This window comes from Oenanthe melanoleuca, chromosome 1, assembly GCF_029582105.1.
Source record: "Oenanthe melanoleuca isolate GR-GAL-2019-014 chromosome 1, OMel1.0, whole genome shotgun sequence".
NCBI lineage: Eukaryota > Metazoa > Chordata > Aves > Passeriformes > Muscicapidae > Oenanthe > Oenanthe melanoleuca.
The window spans coordinates 532,642-557,154 of NC_079333.1; the positions used below are offsets into that span (position 1 = coordinate 532,642).

A 24,513-nucleotide genomic window follows, 5' to 3' on the forward strand; every position below is an offset into this window, starting at 1 on the left:
GCAGGGATTTGGTACCTTGTCATTTGAAGACTCTTCTGTCATCAGAGACTCCTCATCCATAAACAGATCCACATCAGCCTGATGCTCTTCCTGCTTCTGCTGCTGCTCCAGCTTTACTTGATTGCCCCGGCACAACAAGATGCTCAGCAGGTCCACACAGAGATCAACAAGCTGAGGACCCAAAGTTTTACCAAGCTATGAAAACAAAGACATGTTGGAAGTGAAGAAAAGAGGAGGATGGGAGCAGACAGGTAATTATACAACAGGAATAGGAGTTAACTAAGAACTACTTAGATTACAACCTCTTCTGGGAGAAGGAACCACCTCCCTATGCAGAAACCTGATTCTAAGAGAAGTCTCAGGTTGCCGAATAAATAGTGATAGAATTTCATTTATGCTGTGACATTTGGAGGTACACAGGCCAGTGAATTTTACTCTCTGCAAAGGCTTCTTAGGGAGACCCAGGAGCTGGATTAAAATCTCGAGTTTATTTGCACTCACACTGATCAGCAAGGTAACCCATGCAAAGTAAATCCAAGGCTCCTCAATAATAAGAACTGGCATTTGTTTACAAATTACGTGCAGTTTTGTACTGTGTAGTCTCAGAGACAAGTACAGAAAAAAGAGCTGCAGAACTGGAACCTAAGTTTGAACAGCTAAATCATTTGTACCTTCTACATGAAAATAAACCAAACATAACCACAATATTATTAAAAAATTGCTCTTACACTGCTGAAGTTCTCCACTGTGGTTTTCAGGTATAACAGCACATGCTTTACTCCCAACAAAAGCTGGTCAGGTGGGAGCCAGGAAGCCAAGTCTCTCAATTTTGTCTGAACACCATCTTCCAGTAGGGTATTGCTTCCTCTCTCATAGGCTCTCTTTAGCAAAGTAGTAAATACAGAATCCAGTGGCACAGCAGGTTCTTTGTTTACCTCCTCGTAATTTTTAAACTGTTTAAAGTGAAAAAAAGTGTAAGAGAAAAACAATGAAGAATATGAAACAAAAATCTCTTTAGCCAATTGTATTTTGAGATGAGCTCTGAGCTGAACCCAGGTGAAGCTCCAGGAGCACAAGTGTGCAGTCCTGCTGGAACAGAGCTGTCCAGCAGTGCCCCCAGGGAATCTGTAGTGTTCACTGCTGGCCTTAGAGAAAAACTCACCAAACCCAGCCCAGGGGGCCTGTGATCCCCAACCCAGCCAGGGCCAACTCCAGGCACTCTGAACTGAGGCCACTGTGTGCACCAGGCTCTGCTGTGCCTGGTGAGGAGTCTGTGTGTGACCCACCCCTGAGCCCCGGTATTGCCTCCCAGACACCACAAAGACCTCGTGTCATCAGAAAAAAGCCCTGGAGCAAATTTGTGTCCCAACCTGATCAACAAGAAATACAGAATTAGCTCGATAGAAATGCTCTTTCTGATGGAATTGTAACCTCTATAAACTGTGAGGTTTTTATAGGAATACTGGCTCAAGAATTCAGTGACTTCAGGTATTCCATACCACAGGTTCCTGAGATTGTTTGGGTATCCAGAGTTTATAGTACTGGTTAAACTGGTAGAGCTGAGGATACTTAGCAACTTCCAGGGACTCGAGATCTTTATCATAGAGCTGGAACATCAAGCAGAGAGCAAGGGGTTCTCTCTGAGAGTGCAGGAGCTCAGTGAAAACAGCAACAAGGTACTCCACAATGTGTGCTCCTAGAAAAGCAAAAACAAATTTAACTATTGACATAAGCACAGACCTGGGGCAACCCTCCTTACTTTAGGCCTTGGCAGCAGCCCACAGAGCATCATTCAGAAAAGTACTGAGTAAGATCAAGAAGTGTTTGCAGTGACCTAGACAAGTGTTCCTGACCACTGAGGTACCTGAAAAATCCTCCACACATTAGCTCATGCTGAAGTAAATAATCCATCTTCACCGTGCTGTGCCAAACATGCCTGTATTTTAACAGGAAAAGCCCCCTGCCAAGCACCACTTCAGAGAAGAATTGATTTGTACTGGGGGGCACACACCCCAGTTAACATGTACACATGAAACAGAATTTTCTTTCAGAACTGGGACTTTCAGTCCACCCCAGGTGCTACTTGACTGCCAAATACACACAGAGAACTTAGTGAGGTTCTGTGTGTTGGCAAATCCTGCTCCAAGCCCAACTGATTCCCCTGTGACTCCAATACTTTCTTCAAGGAGCTGGTAGAACTTTGCAATATTTGCCACCAGAGCTTCCTTTATGAAGAAGCTTTCTTTGGAAAATGCATCCATTTCCTACTTAACAGCACAGTCCTCTCTCCCTGATCTCAGGAAGAGCTGCCTACAGCCATGGAAACCACCTTCCTCTCCTGATCTCTACACTGTCCTAAAAACACTGTGACAGAAGCCAGATGGTCCATGCAGGGACAGTGTCTCTTCTCTTTAGGGTCAGGGAAAAAGGGCAGAAGCACCTACAGAGCTCCAATGCCTCTCTTGAGCAGGAAACACCATGGATCTGCACCTCCTTCTGCTTGCAGAGAAAATTTCACCTCAGGTAAAAAAATTATAAACGGTAAAAAAATTACTAAAAATGGGTAAAAATGATGCCACTTTCACTCCACTGGTAGAAATGACACGACACCAAAAAAATCTATACCTGTTCCATTTTCAGACTGAAGCAACAGGATATTCCTGGCTTCTAATGCAGCAGGGACAACAGCACTGAAGGGAAATGTCTGGATAATCATGTCTTCATTTAAAGAGAACCCAATTTCTTCATCAAAGCCATCACTGCCCTCAATCAGGACATCCACCATATCCAGGACATCTAATAAACGAAGAAAAAAATCTAAACAGAGGATCCAGACTAATAGGAACAACAAGAGAGGTAGAATGCAACACTGCAGGAATACAAGGTATCTTTTTAATTTCTCAAAAAAAAAAAAAAAAAAAAAAAAAAAAAAAAAAAAAGGGATGAAAGCCACCTTTGTCACACAATACAATGTTAAGTGCAACAGAAAAATCACAGCTGAACCTTCATTCTGCCTTTCAATGCTGCTGTCCAGCACAGAGAAGCTGTGGCTGCTGCTGGATCCCTGCAAGTGTCTAAATCCAGGTGGGACACCAGGGCTCACAGCACCCGGGGCTGCTGAAAGGTGTCCCTGTTCATGGCAGGAGTGGAACTGGGCGAGCTTTAAGGAGCCTTCCCACCCAAACCATTCCGGGATTCCGTGATTCTGTGAACAGACCCAGGCAGAAGGGCTAAATTTCCATTTTAGTTCGAAAACGCTGCTGCAAGAGCATGAAGAGACATTTCAAATACTGTCAAAGTGGCACGACCACATCAGAAATTACTTTCAGGGGTAAAGTGGCTACTTTGCAATTCTGACTTCTACTGATACCAAGTACAAGTGGAGGGCTGAATCCTGGAGGGTTCTTATTTAACAGGATTTCTATAGTTACCATCCCCAGCTTGCTGATTAGGGCCAGAAAATGCAGCCCCAGGTGATGGAATTCTGCTGCTGATGGGTTACCACGTACCATCAATGTGAGAGACAGGGATGCTGATGTTATCGGAGTCCTGTTTAAACACAGCCACCTGGAGCACGCTGGCTTCCTGAACCAGGTCTGCTGCCTTATCTGTGTAGGGGTAGGGGTTTGTCACCAGCTTCAGCAGGATCTGTCAGCAAAGGTGGAGACAAAGGTAAGTGCACCGGCTGGCAACTGTAGGGGAACCACGCGTTCCCTAAGAATGACCATGTGCTAAAAGTGGTTGGAAGCTGGGCAGCTTTTAGGAGGACAACTTCCTTATCACTTCTGCAGGATTTTGTCTATGGTTCCTGCTCTACACGGGACACTGTAGAAAATAAACAGTTCACTGCAATTTGGCATCTAGATTGCTACCACAGACTAAGTACCTGGGGAGAGAGCACTGGAAGTAAAGCACTGGGCATTCAACAAAGAGTAAACAGGATGTGTCACCTTTCCTTGTAAAAAAAACATTTACTGAGGTCTGATAATTCTGGCACCTAAAGAGGAGATAAAAGCTACCCACATGTACAACACTCTACCCTTATACCAACAATGCTGTAATAACAGCTGATCTTTTTGGATTTCTTTTTCCTACAAGTCATTTTGCTGTCCTCCCATTTAAGACAAGAAGGATGCCGCCTCTGTATCAAGAATCCCAAACAAGGCTTTTCTCAGAATTCATTTGCTGATCTTTGACAGGTTTCTCAACAATAGCAACAAAATCTCTAGCTTCCACTAACACTATTATTTGCATTGTTTATCCAGCTAATTTGAACACTGTTACCCTTTCCAAAAACTGAATCACTGCTTCCTTTTGGTCTTCTTTTGTCTTATCCAAGTGTTCCAGCCAAATTGGAAGTTCCTTCCACGTGTACTCAAACACTCCACTGTCATGTAAAACCTGTCCAGGAAACAAAGGAGGAGGTATGTAAATAAACCTCAAAACACCTAAAATACAAAACCCCAAGAGATCAGATCTTTTGGTATAGTAACTTCATGATTCCTTCTTTTGGAAAAGAAAAGAAGAGCAGGTTGATGAAAAGAAGTGTCTGCTACTCTCCTCACCCCCTTAGTTCAAGAGGCTTTATTCCCACTCATTAGGGGGACTTCAACTGCATAAAGGACAACTAAAATTCCACTTCTATAATTTTTGGAAAGCAGGTTATACAGCTTTTAGAGGGTTGTACATCTTTATATCATCACAGGCAGTAAAAAGAAAAGCACCTTAAAAATAGCCTGTAGGGGAGTTTTAGAAAATTACTGATCTAACAAAGGAAAAACATTGCTAAATTAAACCTAAATCAGGCTACTTGTACTTAAAACAATCAGGCAGATAAATAAACAGTCACATAAATGAGCAGTGGGTTGTGACCACAGCAAGGTCCAGGGAGAACTGCAAGTTGCTGGGGGTGGTGAGGTAGACCCAGAAGTCCCACAATGAAGAGACAGGCTTTGCCATATCTAGAAATTTTCCTCCACTTTCCTGCTTGCTAAATTCAGGCCCTGACCGAAGCACTCAAACTTACTGACCCTGAGCTCCAGCTCTACAAGAAAGAAAGGAGGAGGAAGAAGAGGAAGAAATTGTAGTGACACCACGGTTAAACTCCCTGCCCCTAACTCTCAAAAAGAGAGGAAACCTTGCCCAACTTCCTGACTCTGGCACCAACACTGAATGACTGCAATTACACAGGATGAATCTGTGCCTTTGCTCCTCTCCACACACAAAATAAAAGGAATCTATCACAACTCATTTGTTCTACATTTACTCTGTGTACACCACCAGCAGCTCTAAATTAACTGTTGCTTACAGCAATCTGACAGGGTAATTAATTCAAATGAAGAAAAAATGAAGGAAAAAGGACTCATTATAATGCGACTATTTTTGGCAGAGTTCTGAAATAGAAATGCACTTGCAGCTCTCACAAAAACAGGCAGGAACAGAATGTGAAATCCAAAAACAAACCTTCAGTAACATGCCACTGTGCAGAAAAATAAGTCCTTACCATCTATTCTTAGCCTTTCTGCTAACATAACTGCCCTAACTTCCCTGCTCCTGCATTCCCTTCAGAGAAAATGTAAAGGACTGAAGTGGAAAGTGGACAGAAGAACAAGTCAAGCAGTCCACGTTCCCACCTGGCAAAAGAATCCAAAACAACCAGAAAGACAGCACATTTTGAGCAGCTTTTGCTTAAGACATTCAGTACTGGGAGACCAAGTAAACCTGCCTTTAACCCCTTGCAAGGATCAAGGGTAACTAAACCCGAATTCAAACACTGTAACTTTGGTCTGGTGGACTGAGTATTACAATGGCACTCTGTGACTGGAGCTAAATGCAAAGATTCAATGCACAAAGCTGGGTACAAATTTGAGTACCACGAATACTGCAGGACACTGCACGAGAAGCCCTGTCCAGGGCCAGTACCCAGTTCTTGGGTTTTCTCTTGGCAGGAAGGTTTGGCTGCATTTATTCCTAACGTAAATCTCTACCCTTACTGAGATAACTAAAGGATATCCTCTTTTAATAAGGTGCTAAAAACAACAGCCTCTGCTGTCTTATGGATTTGTAGCCGACCAGTTTTTCTGAAAGTCAGATAACTAATTTAAATATACAGAAGGGGATTTTAATTCATTTCTAAGACAAAAAGCACTCCTTGCATCAAAGCTTATATCAGACAGTAACAGAGAGAACTACTCTGCAGGGCCAGAGCAAACCAGGTAAGGCTTATGAAAGGCTGGAGTGCTGAATTAAATAAACATTAAATAAACATTGATAAAAACTAAAAATCAAAAGTAATCTCTTCTTGATCAATGTCAAGACTTTTGCAGGCACAAACTACACTGATTTATTACAGTATCAGAATTAATTCAGCCTAGGGGAGTGCACCAACATTAAAGACATTTTTCTTACTCTTTCATCATCTGCTGCAGGGAAGACAGTTCACAGCATTTATTTATGTAAAATATTTCATTAATATCTGACAGCAAATTCCAACAAAGTCACAGGAAACAGGAAAAGAGACTCTGTTGACAACACAATCCTGCAGTAAAGGTAACTGTTTTAAGTAAAAAAAATTACAATCCTGAAATTTCAGACCGGTGGGATATAGTGGATATCCTGATATTTCAATTCAAAAGCTTACCTTAATGATTAATTTTTTGGTGGAAATTTTCAGATGAGAATGGGTAGTTGTAACGAACATTTTCATCAGTAAATAGAAGACTGATTTTTCACCAGATATCTTCTCTGTCTCAGAGATATCCTACAAAAAAAAATTAAAATTCCTCTGCTATAGCAACACTGTACAGGACTAAGTTGCACTGAGACTGGTATGTAAGGTAAGAATGTTCTTTTATAGACCTGCCCAAAAATCCCAAGGCCAGAAACAAATGGGATCATTTACACTACTCTGCATTCAAGGAGCCAGGATCATTGTACTCACTCGTAAAATGCTTTCCTGGAATGTGGAAGAAGACAGTAGTAACAGAAACCCCAACAACTACAAGGGCCCAAGACAAAACCACTTCTCTCATCAATCATGTTTTACCCCCCAGTCATTCCACGTCTGTCCCTGCTACTACACTCCATCGGTATCTGCTTCTCCTCAAAGCCAGGTCCACTCCTTTCTCCTGACATGTCAAGCAAACTCTTGACAGAGCTCTTATTTTACAAAAAGCCTGCAGCAAAAAGGAGAGCTGGGGCCCTGATGGTTTCTACTAATTATGGAAAACACTAAAAAATGTTGGAATCTTCCTTGGGAAGAAGTGGGATGGCTCCCATCACTGGCTTATTTCCCTGGTCTACAACCTCAGGCTTTCCAGACAAATGGAAACCAACATTCTCACTTGTGCTCCTTTCCAGAAACACAAAGAACCACAGGAACCTTCTCCTATGTTCATTGGGGAGGCAAAAACTGTTGTCCTTGTAAAAAAGCTTTCAACTGAGAAGGGTTTTTCACTACTGCTAAGACCACAATTCCTGTTGGTTTTACTAAACTGTCACTTCCTAAAATGACTGGACTAATTTGAAACTAGCCAATACCAGATGGAAAGATTTGAGGAAAGAGGCCAAGGAAACAAACTTGAATCAGTCTCTTACCTGTACTCTGAACCAGGCAAATTTGTTCGCAGGAAGTTCCAAAGCCACTTTCAGGATATAGTGCTGCAGAAGAGGAGGGACCTCCTCCCGCAAGCCCTCTTCACTGACTATACCTGAGGGGTGAAAGCAAGAAACCAACTTCAGTTGGTCCATCTTCCAGAGAACAGCAGAGCACTCATGTTCTATAGTTTAAAATACAACTGTGAGACAAGCTGGCAATTCTCAGATCTTCATATCATGGGATCCTCAGACACACTGCGACTAAGGTTGGACAACCCAAGGTGGGAATCCAGCCCTCGGAGGGAGATTGCATCACCTGACCCCAGCAGAAACCATTGGTCCTGCATAGGAATATAAAGTCTCTTTTGTCAGTATCAGCAACCCTGAAAAGCTGTGATCTGCAGGCAGTAAAAAGGATATAATAATAAACTGGAGAGCAAAATATAGAATTCAAGTCAACAGGAAATCCTTACGCTTGTACCATGACAATATTTGCTCCAGACAATGGAACTTTACACTCATGTCTTTCTCTGCATCACTGTTATCACCAGCACAGGCACAATCACCTCACTTCTCCTGTCACAGGTGAGGGAGGTTTTGCACTGCAATCCAAACCTGAGATGCCCACCCCTGACCTGCACTGAGTTACACAGGGACATCAGCTGTACAAAGCACTGGTGCTTGAGCAGGATCTTTGGGGTCCACATTACAGAAACAATTTAATTTTACATTTTAAACAGTCACCACCAAGGCAATCCAACCGTAAGTAAGACCAAACTAATAAAACTCTACCAGCTATTTAAATAACATATTGCTACAAGGTAGAAAAACATGGTGCCTTTGATCCATGTTTCCATCAGAGCGACCAGAAGGAGCAACAGAACTCTCACACTGACACATCTGAGAAAACAAAGTCTCATGATTCTTTTACACTCTTATCATCTCTCTCCAAAATCAATACCCAGGCTCACTTCATCTCATTTGGTTGAGAATGACACTTTATATTCCAGCCTGTTCAACTTTATTACTCCATAATGTACCCAACAGACCCACAAAGAGATTTTTGCCTCACAAAAATGTGTCCTGCCTTTTGTCTGCTTTGAAGTAAGCAGACAAGTGCAAGAAATAAAGGGATAAATAGGGTATGGGATCTGGTGAGTCACCAAGAACAAAAATCAAATAAACATGCTTTGACAGAGGGAGAAAAACCTCATGCGTAAGACAATAGATTTAGAGAAAGATTTTGGTTGAAGTCCCTTTTTCTCTGACAGGTTAATTAAGGCATTTACATAACTCCCACCCTTACACATCCCAGGCCCTGCTTAAACACACAGAGAGATGCTCGAGCCAGGTGGCCCACAAGCCCTGGTGGCCCACAGAGAGCAGTGATGCCCAAATAACCCTTTGCTTTCTCCCTCGGTCTCAGCTGTACATGGCTGTACCAACTGGACCACAAGCAGCACTGGGGGACGCTCCCAAATTTGTCAGGCATGGTTCACCCTTAGTGAAGTCATGCTGGTTGTCATCAACCAAATTCTGTGCCTTGGCAGAGTTTCTAGTAGAACGTACTCCCTGATCTTGCCAGCACAGAAGTGAGACTGACTCGTCTGCAGTTTCTTGAGTCTTCCACTTTCTCTTTTCTAAAAATGAGGACTGTGTATACCCTTTGCCAGCCAGTGGGAATTTAACCAGACTGCCACAAAATCTCAAATACAATAAGTAGTGGACTAGCCACTTCCTTTGTCAGTTCCCTCAGGACCCATGGATGGATCTCATCAGATCCCATGGACTTGAGCACATTCAGGTTCTTCAGATGGGCTTGAACCTGATCCTGTCTGACAGTGGGCTCAGGATCTTCACTCTCCCAGTCCTAGCATTAGCCTTTCCCAGCTTGGAAAGCTTGGCTGGAGAACTTGCCATTGAAGGCTGAGCCACATAAATCATTGAGAGCCTCAGCCTTCTTCACGTCCAGGGCAGTCAGGTTTCCCACTTCTCCTTCTGGAGAGGGCTCACACGATTCCTGGGCTTTCTTTTGTTCACAAAATACCTATGGAAGCCCTTCCCACTGTCTTTTGACATCCCTGGCCAGACTCAGTTCTAACTGAGCCTTAGCTTTCCAAATCCTATCTTATCCCTAGCTTCCTATACAAATTTCCTTGTATTCCTCCCAGGTGATCTGTCCTCACTTCTACCTCCTGAATGCTTATTTTTTTTTTCCTGTGATTTTGCTTATCAGCTCCTTATCCATCCATGGAAGCCTCCTCGCTCTTTTTCCTTACTTCTTCCTCTTCAGAACTCACAGCTTGGAGGAGGTGGTCCTTGGATATCAGCCAGCATTCTAAGGCCTCTCTGCCCTCCAAGGCCCTGTCCTATTGGACTCTACCAAGGCCAAATCTCGATTACAAAATTTTCAGAGGACACTGGCAGACTGGGAGGTGCTGTTCCTCATGCCCACCCCAAACTTTCTGTGAGCTATTCTGTTCAAAAAACTCTTTATCATTGCAGATTATAAGAGTTTGGAAACAACTTACTGACAGTGGGTTGTTGACAGAGGGCTAGAAAAAACCTCTGTAAAAGCTGAAGATAAGTGCTTCTCAGAAAGATTAGAATTCAAAGCCCATGAAGACCATACACTTCCAAGAGAGGAAGATTGAAGGGAAACAGCTGAGTGTGGCAGAGAAGCTATGGAATTTAACAGTGCCAGAGCACCACAGAAACAGTAATAGTAAAATGTCAACACAATGGAGAAACTAAAATGAGATACTTTTAGAAAGCAGTTCTTTATCTCAACAGAAAAGCAAACATTCCCGTCTGCTGTGGACTTTGTAAACAACCAGAGAAAACAGTGGAGGAAATACAAATACCCATCACATACCTTTTAGCAGCTTGCTAAAATCAAAGTTGCTCCGTGCTACCAAGTGGGGCACAACCTTCTGATAAAGACATATGACCTGAAGCAGTGCAGCTTTCAGAAGCAGTATCTCAGCATCATCTGAACCTAAACAAATTGTTTTCATAATTAGCTTCTTCTCCCTTCACAGCAAGAGTGCACAGTGTGGCACCTCCGTTACCCAGCATGAGAATTACTAACTGCAATTCCAGCAGGCTTGCCTAGCAAATGACCTGCTATCTTCCCAACAAGAAGAGAAAGACACCCAGTGCATCTCCAGTTCCCTCCCCCAGAACTCCTGTATGAACACTTTCCAAACTAAATCCACTTACTCAGTGCTTAGACTGAGAGCAGCCGTTTCCAATTTGACTGAGAAATGCTCACACATCTAGAACCCAACGTGAACATCTGAATATTCACTGTAAAAACTGCACCAGTCCCGCTGCTGTTTAATTTAAGGCTGAACAGGAAAAAGTGAAGGATGCTGCTTTTCTCTGGGGACACTACTTTTAACTAATGTCAGGTAGGCTTAGCTGGGGAAGTGCAGGCGAAAGTACAGTACAGCTTGTTGTAAATTTATTATTTCAGTTAAAACTTTTTTTTTTTCCTTCCCTTTCCCCTTTCAAAATAATACTTTCTCAGTGTAAGCTCTTGGCCAGAGCCAGATAACAGATAGCTGTATGAGAGAAAGCTACTTGTTATCCAGTCATTGATGAAAGGAAGGAAAGTACACAGGCCAGACCATTTAACACCTAATTTTTTCCTGTTAACTCGGTCTCCCTTAGGGAGTTAGGAAGTAGTGGATGAATGCCACGGATAAACTTTGTTTGCCTGAGTCTCAGCTGCCATTAGAAAAGAATTCTCTAGTGGCCACAATGCAAATAAAGCTGTAAAAGGTAAACTGGGAGTGACACAGCATTACCACCTCAGAATGCTGAGGAACTACAGCTCCACTCCTACAGAAATTAGCTGCTCCACTGGTTTCCAAGCCTTGGACCGTCAGTGCTGACAACATTTTGCTGCCCAAAGGGAGGCACAGAAGGACATGCTCCGAAAAACCTTTTGCTCCAGGAAGTCTCTCTGTGGAATATGCCCTGTGAAGATTTATCTCTAGCCTACAAGGAAAACTTCAAAGGCCACAGGCCAAGATGCAGACAACCCTGAAACTTCCCATTCCCTGCAATGGGACTGTGGAAGCGAGTCCTTCATGGGGGACACCGGGTTTGAGAGAGGAAAAATGAAGCCTTCACTACTTCCCTTTCCCCGTCTTCCAACACTCAAAGCTCCACTACTGCCTTACATCAATACAAGCATTTGTGTAGCTACAGTAACTAACTGCTAAAAAATAAAATTACCTCCTGGTAAAATAACTTGAACAAAAATCTCTCCAAAAATTATTTTTCAGGCATATCAGTTTCCCTGCCAGTTTTATTTTGTGGCTGTGAAACAACTACTAGCACAGAAAGGTCAAGGGCATGATGGCTGAGTTCAATAAGAGGAACAGAAGAGCCCTGCACCTGGGAAGGAACAGCCCCATCCACCAGTCCATTCTGAGGGCCACCCAAGTGGAGAGCAGATTGCAAGGGAAGGCTCTGAAGGCCCTGGAGTCAGGGAGCTGCTCTTCCCCTTCTCTCAGCACTAGGGAGACCAAACCATGAATGCTGTGTTCAGGTCCAGACACCCCAGAACACGGAGACATTGGAGAGAGTCCCAAAAAGGCTCACAAAAATGGTGAAGGGACTGGAACATCTCTCCTGGGTGTTCTCACTGGAGGAATGGCTGAGAGACCTGGGGCTGTTGAGACTGAAGAGAGGGCTTACGGGCATCTTATCAATGCCTATGAACACTTGAAGTGAGAGTGCAAAGATGACTGGACCAGGGTCCTCCCAGAAGCACCCGGAGGCAGGAGCAGAGGCACTGTCACAAAGTGGAACACAGGAACACTTTGAGCACCAGGAAACACTTTTTGACAGTGAGGGTGATCAAACACCCAGACAGGTGTCCCAAACAGGTTCTGGAGTCTCCATTCTTGGAGATGTTCAAAAGCTGTGGGAACATGGACCTGGGTAACCAGGTTTAGGCAGAGATGATGTACAGAAATCCCTTCCAACCTCAGCCATTCTGATCCTGGGACAGAAAAGTCAAACTGCTTAACCTTCTAGTAGCTGTGGCAGCCTATACATTAAACTGTATTCTCAGGCAATTCTAGCAGCCTGAAGAACTAAACAAAGAAAAGGTGAGTAGTAAATATACAAGTGAGACCTGGATTCTGCTCAAGTTCAGGGGTATGAGGGTTTTGTAACACCCATTCCCACAGAGATAAGAAGCTGTAACTCCACCTGCTTTACCTACCATGCTGCTCAGCAACTCCTGCTTCGGTCATGGCCTTGACAGTGGAGACATCACCTTCCTTTTTCTCTGCTGGGCCATCAGTATGTTCTCTCTTTTGCTTCAGAAGGGACTGCCAGACAGCCACTAGATTATTCATGTCTGGTAAAACCTAAAAGCAAAAAGGGTAAATTGCAGCAGCTCTCCTTTGTAAGACAAAGCTCCTGTGATAAATACATCCCCAAACACCCAACAGGAAGATCTGCTGCTCTTCACAAAGGTTGCATACGAGGTCAATTCCAATCAGGGAATGACTTGAAATCAAGCACTGCATTTCCACTTCTGCAGAACGCAAGTACTGAAAAAAAATCTTACTGTAAAGGTCTCCTGTGAAAAATTTGAGTTTTCTTCCTCGTGGTATATTTTCAACTCAAGTGCTCTTTTGTCTAGTAACTTCTAAGTAACCTCTGCAGGCTGCATTGACTTGAACCAGGAAGAAAACTTGCTTCCTGCTCATGGAAGTCATTTGCAGCACAACGGCCATTAATGTTACTAATCTGCCTCACCATAGAACTTTATTTGCATTCCCATCAGACAGACAGGTCAGAAAATGTAGGCTCCTACCTCACCATTTAATCCACAGCCTCCCCAGGATACCATCTCCTGGCTCCTAGGCTGGAACCACTTGAGGAGAAAGTACAAAGGAGAGCAGTTGACTACTGCCTGTAAAATGCCTCCTGTCAGCCCCCAATATTCTCTCTCTTTCTACCTTGCTGACAGCTTCTCTGTACAGCTGCACAAACTCCTGCACTGCTGGCAGCGTGTAGATTTGTGACCTTTGCCAGGTTTCTTCACACAAGCAATGCTCAATGGTCCTCAGGGCTCTTCTCAGCACCATGGATACCAGTGACAGGATGCTGTGCTTCAGCATTGTGCTGGGCAACTAAAAGAAGGAAGTGAATTAACAACATTTCAGTGATTCCTGTTATGCTTTGCACAGAATCAGTACTCTCAATGTGCGTTAAAATTGGTCAATGAATTAAGATCTATTTTCTAGATCTTGGCTAGCAGTAAAGAATCCATAGATTCCCAGCCTAAACCACTAGTGGACAGTGGCAGAACTGGTGCCTGTGAAAGGCACTTGGAATCAGTACCCATATGCATTTTCCAGTGCTTCCCCAAGCCAGATTTATGCCAGGGCAGACAATAAAAACCACAAGTAATTAATTAACTTAAGAAATTTCTTAAATGATCACACACTAAAATCAAGCAGTACTAACTGGGACGAAAAAGTCACTGAAGTATTATAGATTGCTCTTACATTTAACCCTTTGCTGAGCATCGCTTTATTGCACACTGCAGGGACTGTTGTTACCATCACCATAGACAGCAATCTGGGAAGAGGAATAAACTCTGAAGTCTTAAAAGAACTGGAGATGTCTGGTTGAGCCTCATAGATCTGAAAGAAAAGAAACAAAAATGTAAGCCCCATTGGAACAGTCCCGGAGATGACAGCTTTTTCTGGTGAGCATTTTACAGAAGGATTTGGACTTGTTGGAAGTAACGGCAACACTAGATGTCAATTTTAATGCAAAAATGCTACACAGCATCCGCCAGACTCCTACTCAACTCAATGGACTCTCTGCATGCAACCAGCATTCTTTTCCAGGAGATTACAGATCCTACTTGCCCAATTAAAGCTAAAGAAAGAGGCAGCGGAACACTCACAAAGAACAAAAGGTTTTTCTAGCTGAGCTTTGATGTTGCTGCATCTCAAAAAATATGTCACTGATGTGATGTTTTCCACTGTTTCATACACCAACTCCTTCTTTCTCAATTTAGTTTAAAAGTCCACAGAGCCTCCTGCTCTGAGCATGGCATTTTACCATCATCCATACTCTTACCTTCTTGAGTAACTTCACGTTGTCCATCCAAGCAGGTGCCACTCTAGGAACAAAGGAGTAATGGGTCTCCTTGAAGTATCTATTTAATAAATCTGGGCATACTTTGAGAATATTCACCAGGAGATCAGCAACCATTTCATCTTCTGTTGCAGTTCTTAAACCAAGCAGGAAGTGCAGAAGTACCACATTTCCTCCCCTGTTGAACACAAAAAAAATATTTTACATAAGTAATCCTTATTTTGATACTTTATATGGGATGTGAACTCTTCAGCTTGTCTAGCTGTTAATTGAAGGCAAGACCTTTCACCTCCCTGGAATAATTCCAAGCGTATACTCAGAAGTAAGAAATTAATTTACCTCCACGTTTTCTGCATGACAAACAGTGAATTAGTACCACACACTTCAGGGCAAACACAGTAACTAGTGAGGGCTCTTTTGCTTCTAGCAAAACATCCACATACAATCCCAGCTGCCCAGTGACTTACTTGCCAGAAGTTCCAAGACTTGGATCATAGAATGTTATGCCATGTTTCAGAGAGCAGCAGAGGTCCATTAAGAAACTATGCACAAGTTCTCGCACCATTGCTTTTCCCACCTCTTCAGAACCTTGAGTCACCTATAAAAACCAACAAGGAGTAAAAAAGGCATATGAGATTTCCTATCACAGATATCAACTTTACTCTGCATTTTATATGGCTCCTCTTAGAGAAATACTAAAAAAAGTTTGGCTTTTGTCCAGATTAAGAAGAGGAGCTTCAGGAATTGAAGGTCCCTTCCAACCCAAACCACTCTGTGATTCTATGGTTCTGTTAACTTTCTAAATCCGGAACAACTCAAGATGCCTATGGATGAGAAGACTCTTGACAGCTGTGGCTGGGAAATCATGAAGCTCATGACTTACAGGGACTGCCAGGAACTCTAAGAACTTAAAAGTTATTTAGAACTGAAACTCATGCTTAAGAATCGGGTCAGAGATTTGCACTGCTCTAAACAGACATCTACTAGAAACAGATCTCCTCCAAAGAGTGTTTACAGTACATCAGGATGGGAGGGGCAAGGCCGTAAGCACCTGGCAGAGGAATACAAGAGGGTAGACATAAAGGTGAAAAATCTGTAGCCAAAATCCGATGAGAAACAGTAGAAATTTGGGGGTTCATTTTGACAGTAGGCTCAGTAGATTCCTCTTTTTGAGCTCATCAAGCTCAGAGCAATTGGGAGATGTTTCAAAAGCTGTTGGCTGCAAGAGAAGGGGAAAAAAAGGCAGCACAAGGACTAAGCGAAGAAAGGAATGAGCAGACCTTTAAATCCTCAGGGCTGACATCAGTAATCCCATTCCAACGGTACAGTGAAGCAATGTGAAGCAACACATCTGCAGTGAAAAAGCGCACCTTCTGAGTTTTGCTGATATTTTTGTTATGAACCACCTGAAAATAAGAAAAAAGCAAACTCTTCTATTCATTGCAAGTTATCAGAAAATCATGGCAAAATAGCAATCCCCTTCATTCTTCTAGTACACACAGAGCTGGCTCTCCTCACCAGGGCAGAAGAAAGGTTCTGCCTGTGCTGTCAAGGCTTGTCTCACATGCTCCTGCTCCACCTTGACCTTACACCAACCTCTGCAAACCCTGCACATGCTGGACAGGACAGATGTTCACGTTCAACTGAAGAGCACGCATCACGTTTACAGCATCACAGCCACAGACTAGAACCATGGGAACCTGGGCATATACATGGTAATTAATGCCTACTGCAAATAAACTTTGAATGAAAGGGAATGCACAGCAGAGGAAGTCTCTCTAAAGTTCTTCAGCTGTGTTTTACTGCTGGCTTTGTTTTAATTCTCATTTTTCTTGCTAAGCTGAAAGAGTCATATAGTGTGCTGGGGTCCACCAATAACCTAACAACTCATGATATATGATGCCCACACAGGAAAAACTTCATTTGAAAAATAAGTTTCAAGGAGGTCTATTTTACATGTAAAATGTAGCTTTTTTAGTCTCCTTTTTTGTGTTATTGCAACAGCAAAATGAAAGGACATTTTTGGCTTTAATTGGTCATTAATGAAAAGCTCAAGTCTGAGGCAGGCTCTTATGGTTGCATCCTGAATTTGAAACTATTTTTTCTTCATTCTCTAAACTGTTCATCCAACAGCTTATGCAACATCACTACAGTAGCTCAGAACAGATATTAAAAAATCATAGATACTGAAGTCAAAAACATTTTAGAAGAAATAAAACAAAATACATCGCAGGTGCAGCCGCTCTACAAGCAACAAGTGCATCTGAGGGAAGAGGCAGGGCTCAGAAGGGGACAGAGCACAGGAAAGGCAGCCACCACGACCCACACCTTTCAGCAATTCCTGCCTCCCTGTTTTCAATCCTGAGACAGTCATATAGCCAAGCTACTAACCTCCAACACACGTTATCAGTCACAGACACTGCAGCACACTGCCAGCAGCCCTAAGAACTGAACAGTGTGTGAGAAATCACTGCAGAACTGTTTCCAGCAGTGAGGAAAACAGAAAACATGAGACAACGAGTGTATCATACCTTAGTTCTCAGTGTGGAAAGTAGAAGATTGACAGTAGAAACTCTGTCTTCCTTTATTTCAGAGCGAAGAATATCTGGAATGAAATCTAAGAGGATATTTCAAATTTAAGTCAAAATGTGAAAGCTCTTTTCATACTAAAAGGCTTCAGGGAATTCATACCCATTCTTCTTCCATGTCACATTACTTATCTTGCTGTTATATTCCAGGATGAACCAAAAGGCAGCAATCAGAGTTCAGAAGAATGACATGCCTGTGACTATGGTGATGAGCAAGTGATGCTGCCAAACCTACTCTGATCTTGACTGGCTAATTTGCCAACCTGCTGATTAACACTGCTACAGCATCTGCCACCTTTCAATGCACTTTGGGCCCTGAAATGCCATACTAAAATTCAAGTAAATTCATATTCTTCCCATTGAAGCACTTGTATTTGTTTCACTGAGTGATTCCCAAATGTTTGGAGGTTCCATCTCCAACCACATGCATCATCTTTTGGCTCACCTATGAGAACTCGGGGCTCCTACAGAGGAATAATAGCCAGCTGTACTGACGGAGCTGAGGTGTGCAAACCACAGCCTGAAAGAACTAAACCATTTCCAGCACCTAACGAAATCAGCAGCCCTGGGACAACAGGAACAAGAGAAGTTGATAATTACAGCCTGTTCTCCGTCTCCCGCCAAATGAGAAATGACCTGCTGCCAGCTAATGGATTAAGGACTTTTCTTTAAGAATTCTCTCATAACTTTACCAAGGGTCACAATGCACAGAGCAGAAAGGCTACTGAAGTACGCCCTTTTCAAAAGAAAATTAATGCAACATATCCACTATTAGTGTCTTATGAGCAAGGCTGGAGGTCATTAATTTCCTTTATGTTTATTGACTCTATGACGTCAAAGTTTTATATTAGATTTACTTTTCTTTAAAACTCTGTCACCAAAAACTTTCTTTTTTTGCAAAGTTTTGGCAGATGGCATATTGTTCTCAAGCAGAAGAGGCTAATTATTTACTACCCTGCCAAAGAAGTTCAAATCTTTTCAGGTAATAAGATGAAAAAAATTGATTTTGCTTCTTATTAGTGCTCTCTACGTGATTCACATTTTTAATTAGGTCATATTTATTATCACCTATAAATGTCTGTGCCTTAAAATCAAAAACCCAACAAGCAGTTATGCAGTACCTTTCAATTCCAGAACCTGTGCCAAGAGTGCATTGTCACCAGCAATGAGAAAGGAGAGAGCGAACTGAATATAGGCCATGCGGACATCTGTTCTTCCCTGGAAACAAAAAGGTAAATACAAAATGAAAAAATGTTGTTAGCACACAGCTTGTGCCCAATTGCAGAATTGATACTGTAACTGCTGATTATCCCTAGGAAACAACTTCTATAAACATGCTGTATGTAGCTATAGACATACATTTTCATGTAAGGCATACAGTGTATTCAGCTAAAAAACTTCTTGCATTAAGCAGATCACTTTTACATAAAAAGGAAAACGTACTAGTTCACGTGCTTTTCACTTCTCAATATATGAGATCAGGCCACAAATTTAAGGAAAAAGGAAACATTAACAGCAGTTTCATACAAAATCCTGCATCACTGAACTTCCTTACTTGTGCACTGCTTGGTCAGTTCACAAAACTGCCATAAAAAGAGGCAAATATAAAACTATAAACTCTGGCACAGTGAAAGCAACTGCACCACAGGATATGAACAATGAATCACAAAATGATTTGAGTTCGAATGGATCTTAAGGATAACCTCATTCCACACCCTGCCATGGGCAGAGACACCTTCCACTAACCCAGGTTGCTCCAAGCCTTGTCCAACCCAGCCTTGGACACTTCCAGGGACGACGGGGCAGCGACAGCTTCTCTGTGCACCCTGTGCTGGACTCTTGCCTCATCACCTTCGTGGCCAAGAATCTCCTCCCAATATCTAACGTAAATATACCCTCTTTCAAATAAAGTCACCTCTTGTCCTATCACTACATTCCCACAATGATTTGCAAATTTTTTTAAACCTGCTGTGCAAAATTAAGCTACACGTAAAGAAGCCTGAAAGAAGATTCTGAGTAGGCAAAAGATAAAGCAGCAGAGACCCAAGAAAGGGTTGAAAGAAGAAATAAAGAGAAACAGGATTTTGCTGTATACTTTGGGCCAGGTATTTTTATATTAAAAACTCACCTCTTGTAGCCAATTGTGACGCAATTTCACTAAAGTTGTACAACAGTAAGACTTTATGGATGCTTGTTTCCTTGTACCTTACTCCTATATTTAAGGAACTTGTGGTCAAAAGACTACACCCAAGCACTTAAAATCAAGGGTGGAGGTACTCCTGCAGACAACTCCTGCAGTGAGGTCAAAACCATGGAATCTGACAATTCCGCAACTATAAAAGGCGGTTCCGGGGAAAAAGAGATGTCTTTGGTTTTTTGCCTTCCACTCGATTGCTTTATAAAGAAAAAGTCTGAAATTTCATCTCAGATGGCACAAATCCAACACAAACGGACACATTCTCTCTGCAAGTAATCTTTAAAATCCAGAAACATTGCAATGTCAACACTGCAAACAACACTGGATTTATTATGCACTTGCATTTGGAATGCATAAATATTCTTGTTCTAAAGCACTGGTTTGGGTCAATCCTAACTATTTTTAGCAAACGGGAGATAGTTTCTTCTGGAAAAAGCGGAGTGATTTTTTTCTCCTCACTCACATATTCTTAAGAATTTCCAGCTAGAGATTATTTAGAACTCTTGTTTATGCTTTCACACGCAATTACTCTGTATTAGTATTGGGCAATATACACTCTCCAACTTCCATTTAATTCAGTGGGACCAAACTGCAAAAAGACTGACCAGTTTTCAGGAGTTCACTATCACTTTCACTGTTTTAGACACTAGAAGGGCAGTTCACAGAAACTGCACTTTTATATTTCTCCACAGCTTGTTGGAAACACATGAGGCATTTTCCGTAACTAGTTAGGAGCAATCAAGGACTTCAGCCTGACAAAGGACAGGAAGGGAGAGTTATGTTCTTGCAGATGAAAATATAGCAAACGCTTGTTCTAAGTAGTTAGCTAAAATAGCTGGTGGAGCCATAGCATAGCATTTCATGGCATGCAGCACCTTAATTTACCTTCTTAAATCCTTTTTTCAACAATCCAGGCAGGTATTTGTTATTGAAATCAAAATGACTATATACATCCCTTGCTGAATCTGGGCCCTGAGCCACCATTGCTGACAACAGTGTAAGGCACCCTCGGCTCATCCTAAAAAGACAAAGCAGAAGTAAACCTGCAGGTTATTGCCTTGATGATAGTTATACAAACCACCAAACTAAGAGATTTAAACTTAAAGAGAAAATAGCAGGGAAGTTAAACGATCCAAGTAACTATTTCAGGGAGTAATAAGAGAAGCTGGGAAAGAGGAGCGAGGCAAGAAGGGAGAAAGAAACGCCTTTTTATCCTCTTCCCCAAAATTACGTCGTAATGTGAGGCAGGAAATTCCTTTTATAAAGTAGTTTAAAAGGGAGAAAGAGCCAAAATTAACAGTCATTGCAGTGGGGTTGGACTAGACAACCCTTTGTTATTCTCTGATTCTTTGAACTCATAAATTTATAAATGTTTGCCATTTCAACAGGAATATGTCAGGGCCACTATGCATAGGACCTTCATCATCTGAACAGTCACTAGCATGAACAGATTTGAGATTCTCTGTCCAGTTAAAATGCCTGGTGCAATAGGCCCAAGTGCACAGTGCAGGAAGCACAGTTGTGTCTATGAACTGGGAAAGCAGAGAAAGCTTTTCCAATTCTGCTCAAAGACTGAAATATTAGTCATTTGCCTTGCACAAGCCAATTTCACTTTTTTTTTTCTCTGCTTTCCTCTTCCTCCCAGGTTTGTACTGAAACGTCTCTGGCATTTGGAACTTCTTTCCCCTATCCACATGAGCACGAGAAACTGTTTGGTCTGGACTATATAACACAGTTATCCAGCAACCTAAAGTGACCTCAGATTTAAGTGACTGGAAAAATTACATAAGAAAAGCCAGTCTGAAAGAGAAAAATGCATTATAAACATGGAAACCTGACTCCAAAAAATACAGGGAAATAAAGCACTTAAGAGCAGCTCTTGACACTATCACAGGAAGACTGCCCAGCCCTGTTCCACACAGTATATTTCACCCAAAAAAACAAGTAGCATTAAAATAACAGGACTCATGGTACCATCCGTGTTAGCTCTCACTAGGACAGGCCCAAGTGATGAAAACTACAGTTTCAGGAAAGTATCCTACAGCACTGGATTGTTTGATATATCAGAGCTTCCACTTCGCAAAGACTCCCACAGGCAATTATTTTATGACAAGTGGAAAAGGATTATTAAATAAAAGTGGATTATTAGCAATAAGACAAGATTAATTTTGCAATGTCTAGTACAATCCCTCCAGATCAATTGACAGAGATTCTCCACCAGAGCACCAAGAAGACTTACTTGTTATTTTCAGAATACAATGCAGCATAGACCAGTTTCATATAGGAATGAATCAACTTTTTGACAATGTTCATTCCCACAACAGAAAAATGTGAAAGGTCGCTGGCTGTCCTCAGTAAAATAGCTTCTAGAGCTTGAAAGATTAACAGCATCTGCAGGATAAAAGAGTAAGTTAATATCTAACTTGAAATTATTAGCTGCACAAACAGTAATAACCACTATTAATAAAAAGAGTAACCCCATTCCAAGAGGAAAGCTTCCACATATGAAAGTGACATCATTAACTTCTAGATTCTCTCCCAAATAAATGCTTCCTCTCTGAAAAGATCACTTCTGAGAGCATGTAGTTTCAAGAAATCAGTGCTTCAAGAGACAATTGCTCCCGAGTGGACAAAAAAAAATGAAATGTGCTGGAAAAAAACACTGGGGCTGTTCCAGTCTTGCAGTTTATTCCTTCCAGAAGAATCCAGAATCCATACAGCACTGGGGCTGTCCATTACAAACATCAGCCCCTGTCAGCAATGGGATATTGAGGGAAGGGTGTCACTGTCACAGGTCATCACTACAGAGACAAAAGTGATACTGAAAGGCAAAGAACAAGTGATGGTTAAAAAGCCACACAATGCAATAGTACATTGTAAGCAGTTAGCAATGCTGCACCAGGATTCACAGTGAAAAGCTGTTGAACTCTGTTCATTCATCATATTCTGACGAGGATAAATTGTGTCCAGCTGAAATAAGAAAAATGAGGTCAATTTTACCAATGACTTACTAGAAGTAGTGATGTATTAAAGAAATATCTAAAAACAATTACTTTTACTAGATTACTTACATTTTGTGTTCTGAACTACTTCTATTGATCCCCTGATTTCCTAAAATGTTTTTGATAACATTTAAAGAACCTTAAGAGCTTGATTTGGACAGGACTATTGGTTCTGTGTGTCATTAAATCCAGGAATATCTACGAACCAAAAAAAGCATCTGTCACTTAGTAGGTGCGTCTGCCACAGCTACTTCCAGAAAAAAAAAAAAAACAAAAAACAAAAAACAAAAAACCAACCAAAACCATATTAAATTATCAGAGTTAATTACACCACAAAGCATTTCTTCACAGAACCACAGAATATCCTGAGTTGGAAGGGACTCAAAAGGATCATCCAGTCCAACCTCTGGGCCTGCAAAGACACCCCAACAATAGCACCCTGGGCACCCCTGAGAGCACTGTCCAAACGCTCCTGGAGCTCTGACAGCCTTGGGGGCTGTGATCATTTCTTGGCGACCTTTCGTGGGTTCTTTTCCAGGGTGGGATTGCTGGGATTGTAGCCGCCAGTCCCTGAATTACAACCCCATGTCCAACTTACTTCACTTTCAGGCTTCCTTTCTCCATCCAGAAGCTTGAATATCTCCGCACACTCCATGGAAATTTTCACGTATCCCTCCACGACATCGTACACTTGGGACGATGGCAGCGTCTTGGCGACGGACACGAAGGTCTCCAGCCCTGCAAGGCCACAGCGTCACCCGGAGCACCAGCGCCACGTGTGGGGCCCGCTCCGGGCGGGACTCTGAGGGGCCGGGCCATGCCCACGTGCGCCATCTCCAGCAGCAGCAACAGCATCGCTGCCACCACCGCGACGCGCCTCAGCCCCGGGGGGGGAGCCCGGCCTCGGCCCCGGGGGGGGAGCCCGGCCTCAGCCCCGGGGGGAGAGCCCGGCCTCAGCCCCGGGGGGGGAGCCCGGCCTCAGCCCCGGGGGGGGAGCCCGGCCTCAGCCCCGGGGGGGGAGCCCGGCCTCAGCCCCGGGGGGAGAGCCCGGCCTCAGCCCCGGGGGGAGAGCCCGGCCTCAGCCCCGGGGGGGGAGCCCGGCCTCAGCCCCGGGGGGAGAGCCCGGCCTCAGCCCCGGGATGGGGGGCCCGGCCTCGGCCCCGGGGGGGGAGCCCGGCCTCGGCCCCGGGGGGGGAGCCCGGCCTCGGCCCCGGGGGGAGAGCCCGGCCTCGGCCCCGGGGGGAGAGCCCGGCCTCGGCCCCGGGGGGAGTGCCCGGCCTCAGCCCCGGGATGGGGGGCCCGGCCTCAGCCCCGGGGTGGGGAGCCCGGCCTCAGCCCCGGGGTGGGGGGCCCGGCCTCAGCCCCGGGGTGGGGGGCCCGGCCTCAGCTCCGGGGGGGGAGCCCGGCCTCAGCCCCGGGGTGGGGGGCCCGGCCTCAGCCCCGGGGTGGGGGGCCCGGCCTCAGCCCCGGGGTGGGGGGCCCGGCCTCAGCTCCGGGGGGGGAGCCCGGCCTCAGCCCCGGGGTGGGGGGCCCGGCCTCAGCCCCGGGGTGGGGGGCCCGGCCTCAGCCCCGGGGTGGGGGGCCCGGCCTCAGCCCCGGGGTGGGGGGCCCGGCCTCAGCCCCGGGGTGGGGGGCCCGGCCTCAGCTCCGGGGTGGGGGGCCCGGCCTCAGCCCCGGGGTGGGGGGCCCGGCCTCAGCCCCGGGTCCGAGTCTTTCCCGCCCTGCAGAGCCCCTCACCCTCGGCGGCGGTCGCGGGGTCCCGCAGCAGAGCCTTGAAGCGGGCGCCATTGAACTCCTCGTCCCGCGGGCCACAGGCGCGCTTGGCCGCAGGCGCCCCGGTCGCTTCCCCGGCCTCCCCGCTCCGCTTCCCGGCCATGCCCGACGCGGATCCGAGCCGGCCCGGCCCCGGAACCGCCGCCTCTCCCGCAGGAAGGGGCGGACGGAGCGGGACCAGCCCCCGGGAGGTGGGGGCCGGCCGCGGCCCCGCCCC

The 24,513-nt window shown here is 44.2% G+C and overlaps 1 protein-coding gene across 2 annotated transcripts in view; it reads right to left on the bottom strand.

Annotated features, from left to right (window-relative positions):
- The window catches only part of URB1 (URB1 ribosome biogenesis homolog), a 42,265-nt gene extending 17,822 nt beyond the window's left edge, over positions 1–24,443 (bottom strand). The window contains exons 1-21 of one of the 2 annotated variants that reach the window (XM_056490480.1): positions 24,261–24,443; positions 23,122–23,261; positions 21,761–21,912; positions 20,407–20,539; positions 18,446–18,542; positions 17,268–17,353; positions 16,017–16,142; positions 15,204–15,334; positions 14,719–14,914; positions 14,136–14,273; positions 13,584–13,757; positions 12,839–12,986; positions 10,472–10,594; positions 7,597–7,709; positions 6,641–6,760; positions 4,285–4,401; positions 3,510–3,648; positions 2,626–2,796; positions 1,500–1,696; positions 729–953; positions 16–195 (exon numbers count right to left, since the gene is read on the bottom strand). In XM_056490480.1, coding sequence (XP_056346455.1) covers positions 16–195; positions 729–953; positions 1,500–1,696; positions 2,626–2,796; positions 3,510–3,648; positions 4,285–4,401; positions 6,641–6,760; positions 7,597–7,709; positions 10,472–10,594; positions 12,839–12,986; positions 13,584–13,757; positions 14,136–14,273; positions 14,719–14,914; positions 15,204–15,334; positions 16,017–16,142; positions 17,268–17,353; positions 18,446–18,542; positions 20,407–20,539; positions 21,761–21,912; positions 23,122–23,261; positions 24,261–24,399 — 3,045 coding nt within the window. In that variant the 5' untranslated portion in view covers positions 24,400–24,443. The remainder of the gene's footprint in view (positions 1–15; positions 196–728; positions 954–1,499; positions 1,697–2,625; positions 2,797–3,509; positions 3,649–4,284; positions 4,402–6,640; positions 6,761–7,596; positions 7,710–10,471; positions 10,595–12,838; positions 12,987–13,583; positions 13,758–14,135; positions 14,274–14,718; positions 14,915–15,203; positions 15,335–16,016; positions 16,143–17,267; positions 17,354–18,445; positions 18,543–20,406; positions 20,540–21,760; positions 21,913–23,121; positions 23,262–24,260) is intronic. The other variant, XM_056490487.1, reaches the window with a different exon arrangement.
- Positions 24,444–24,513: the final 70 nt, after the last annotated feature.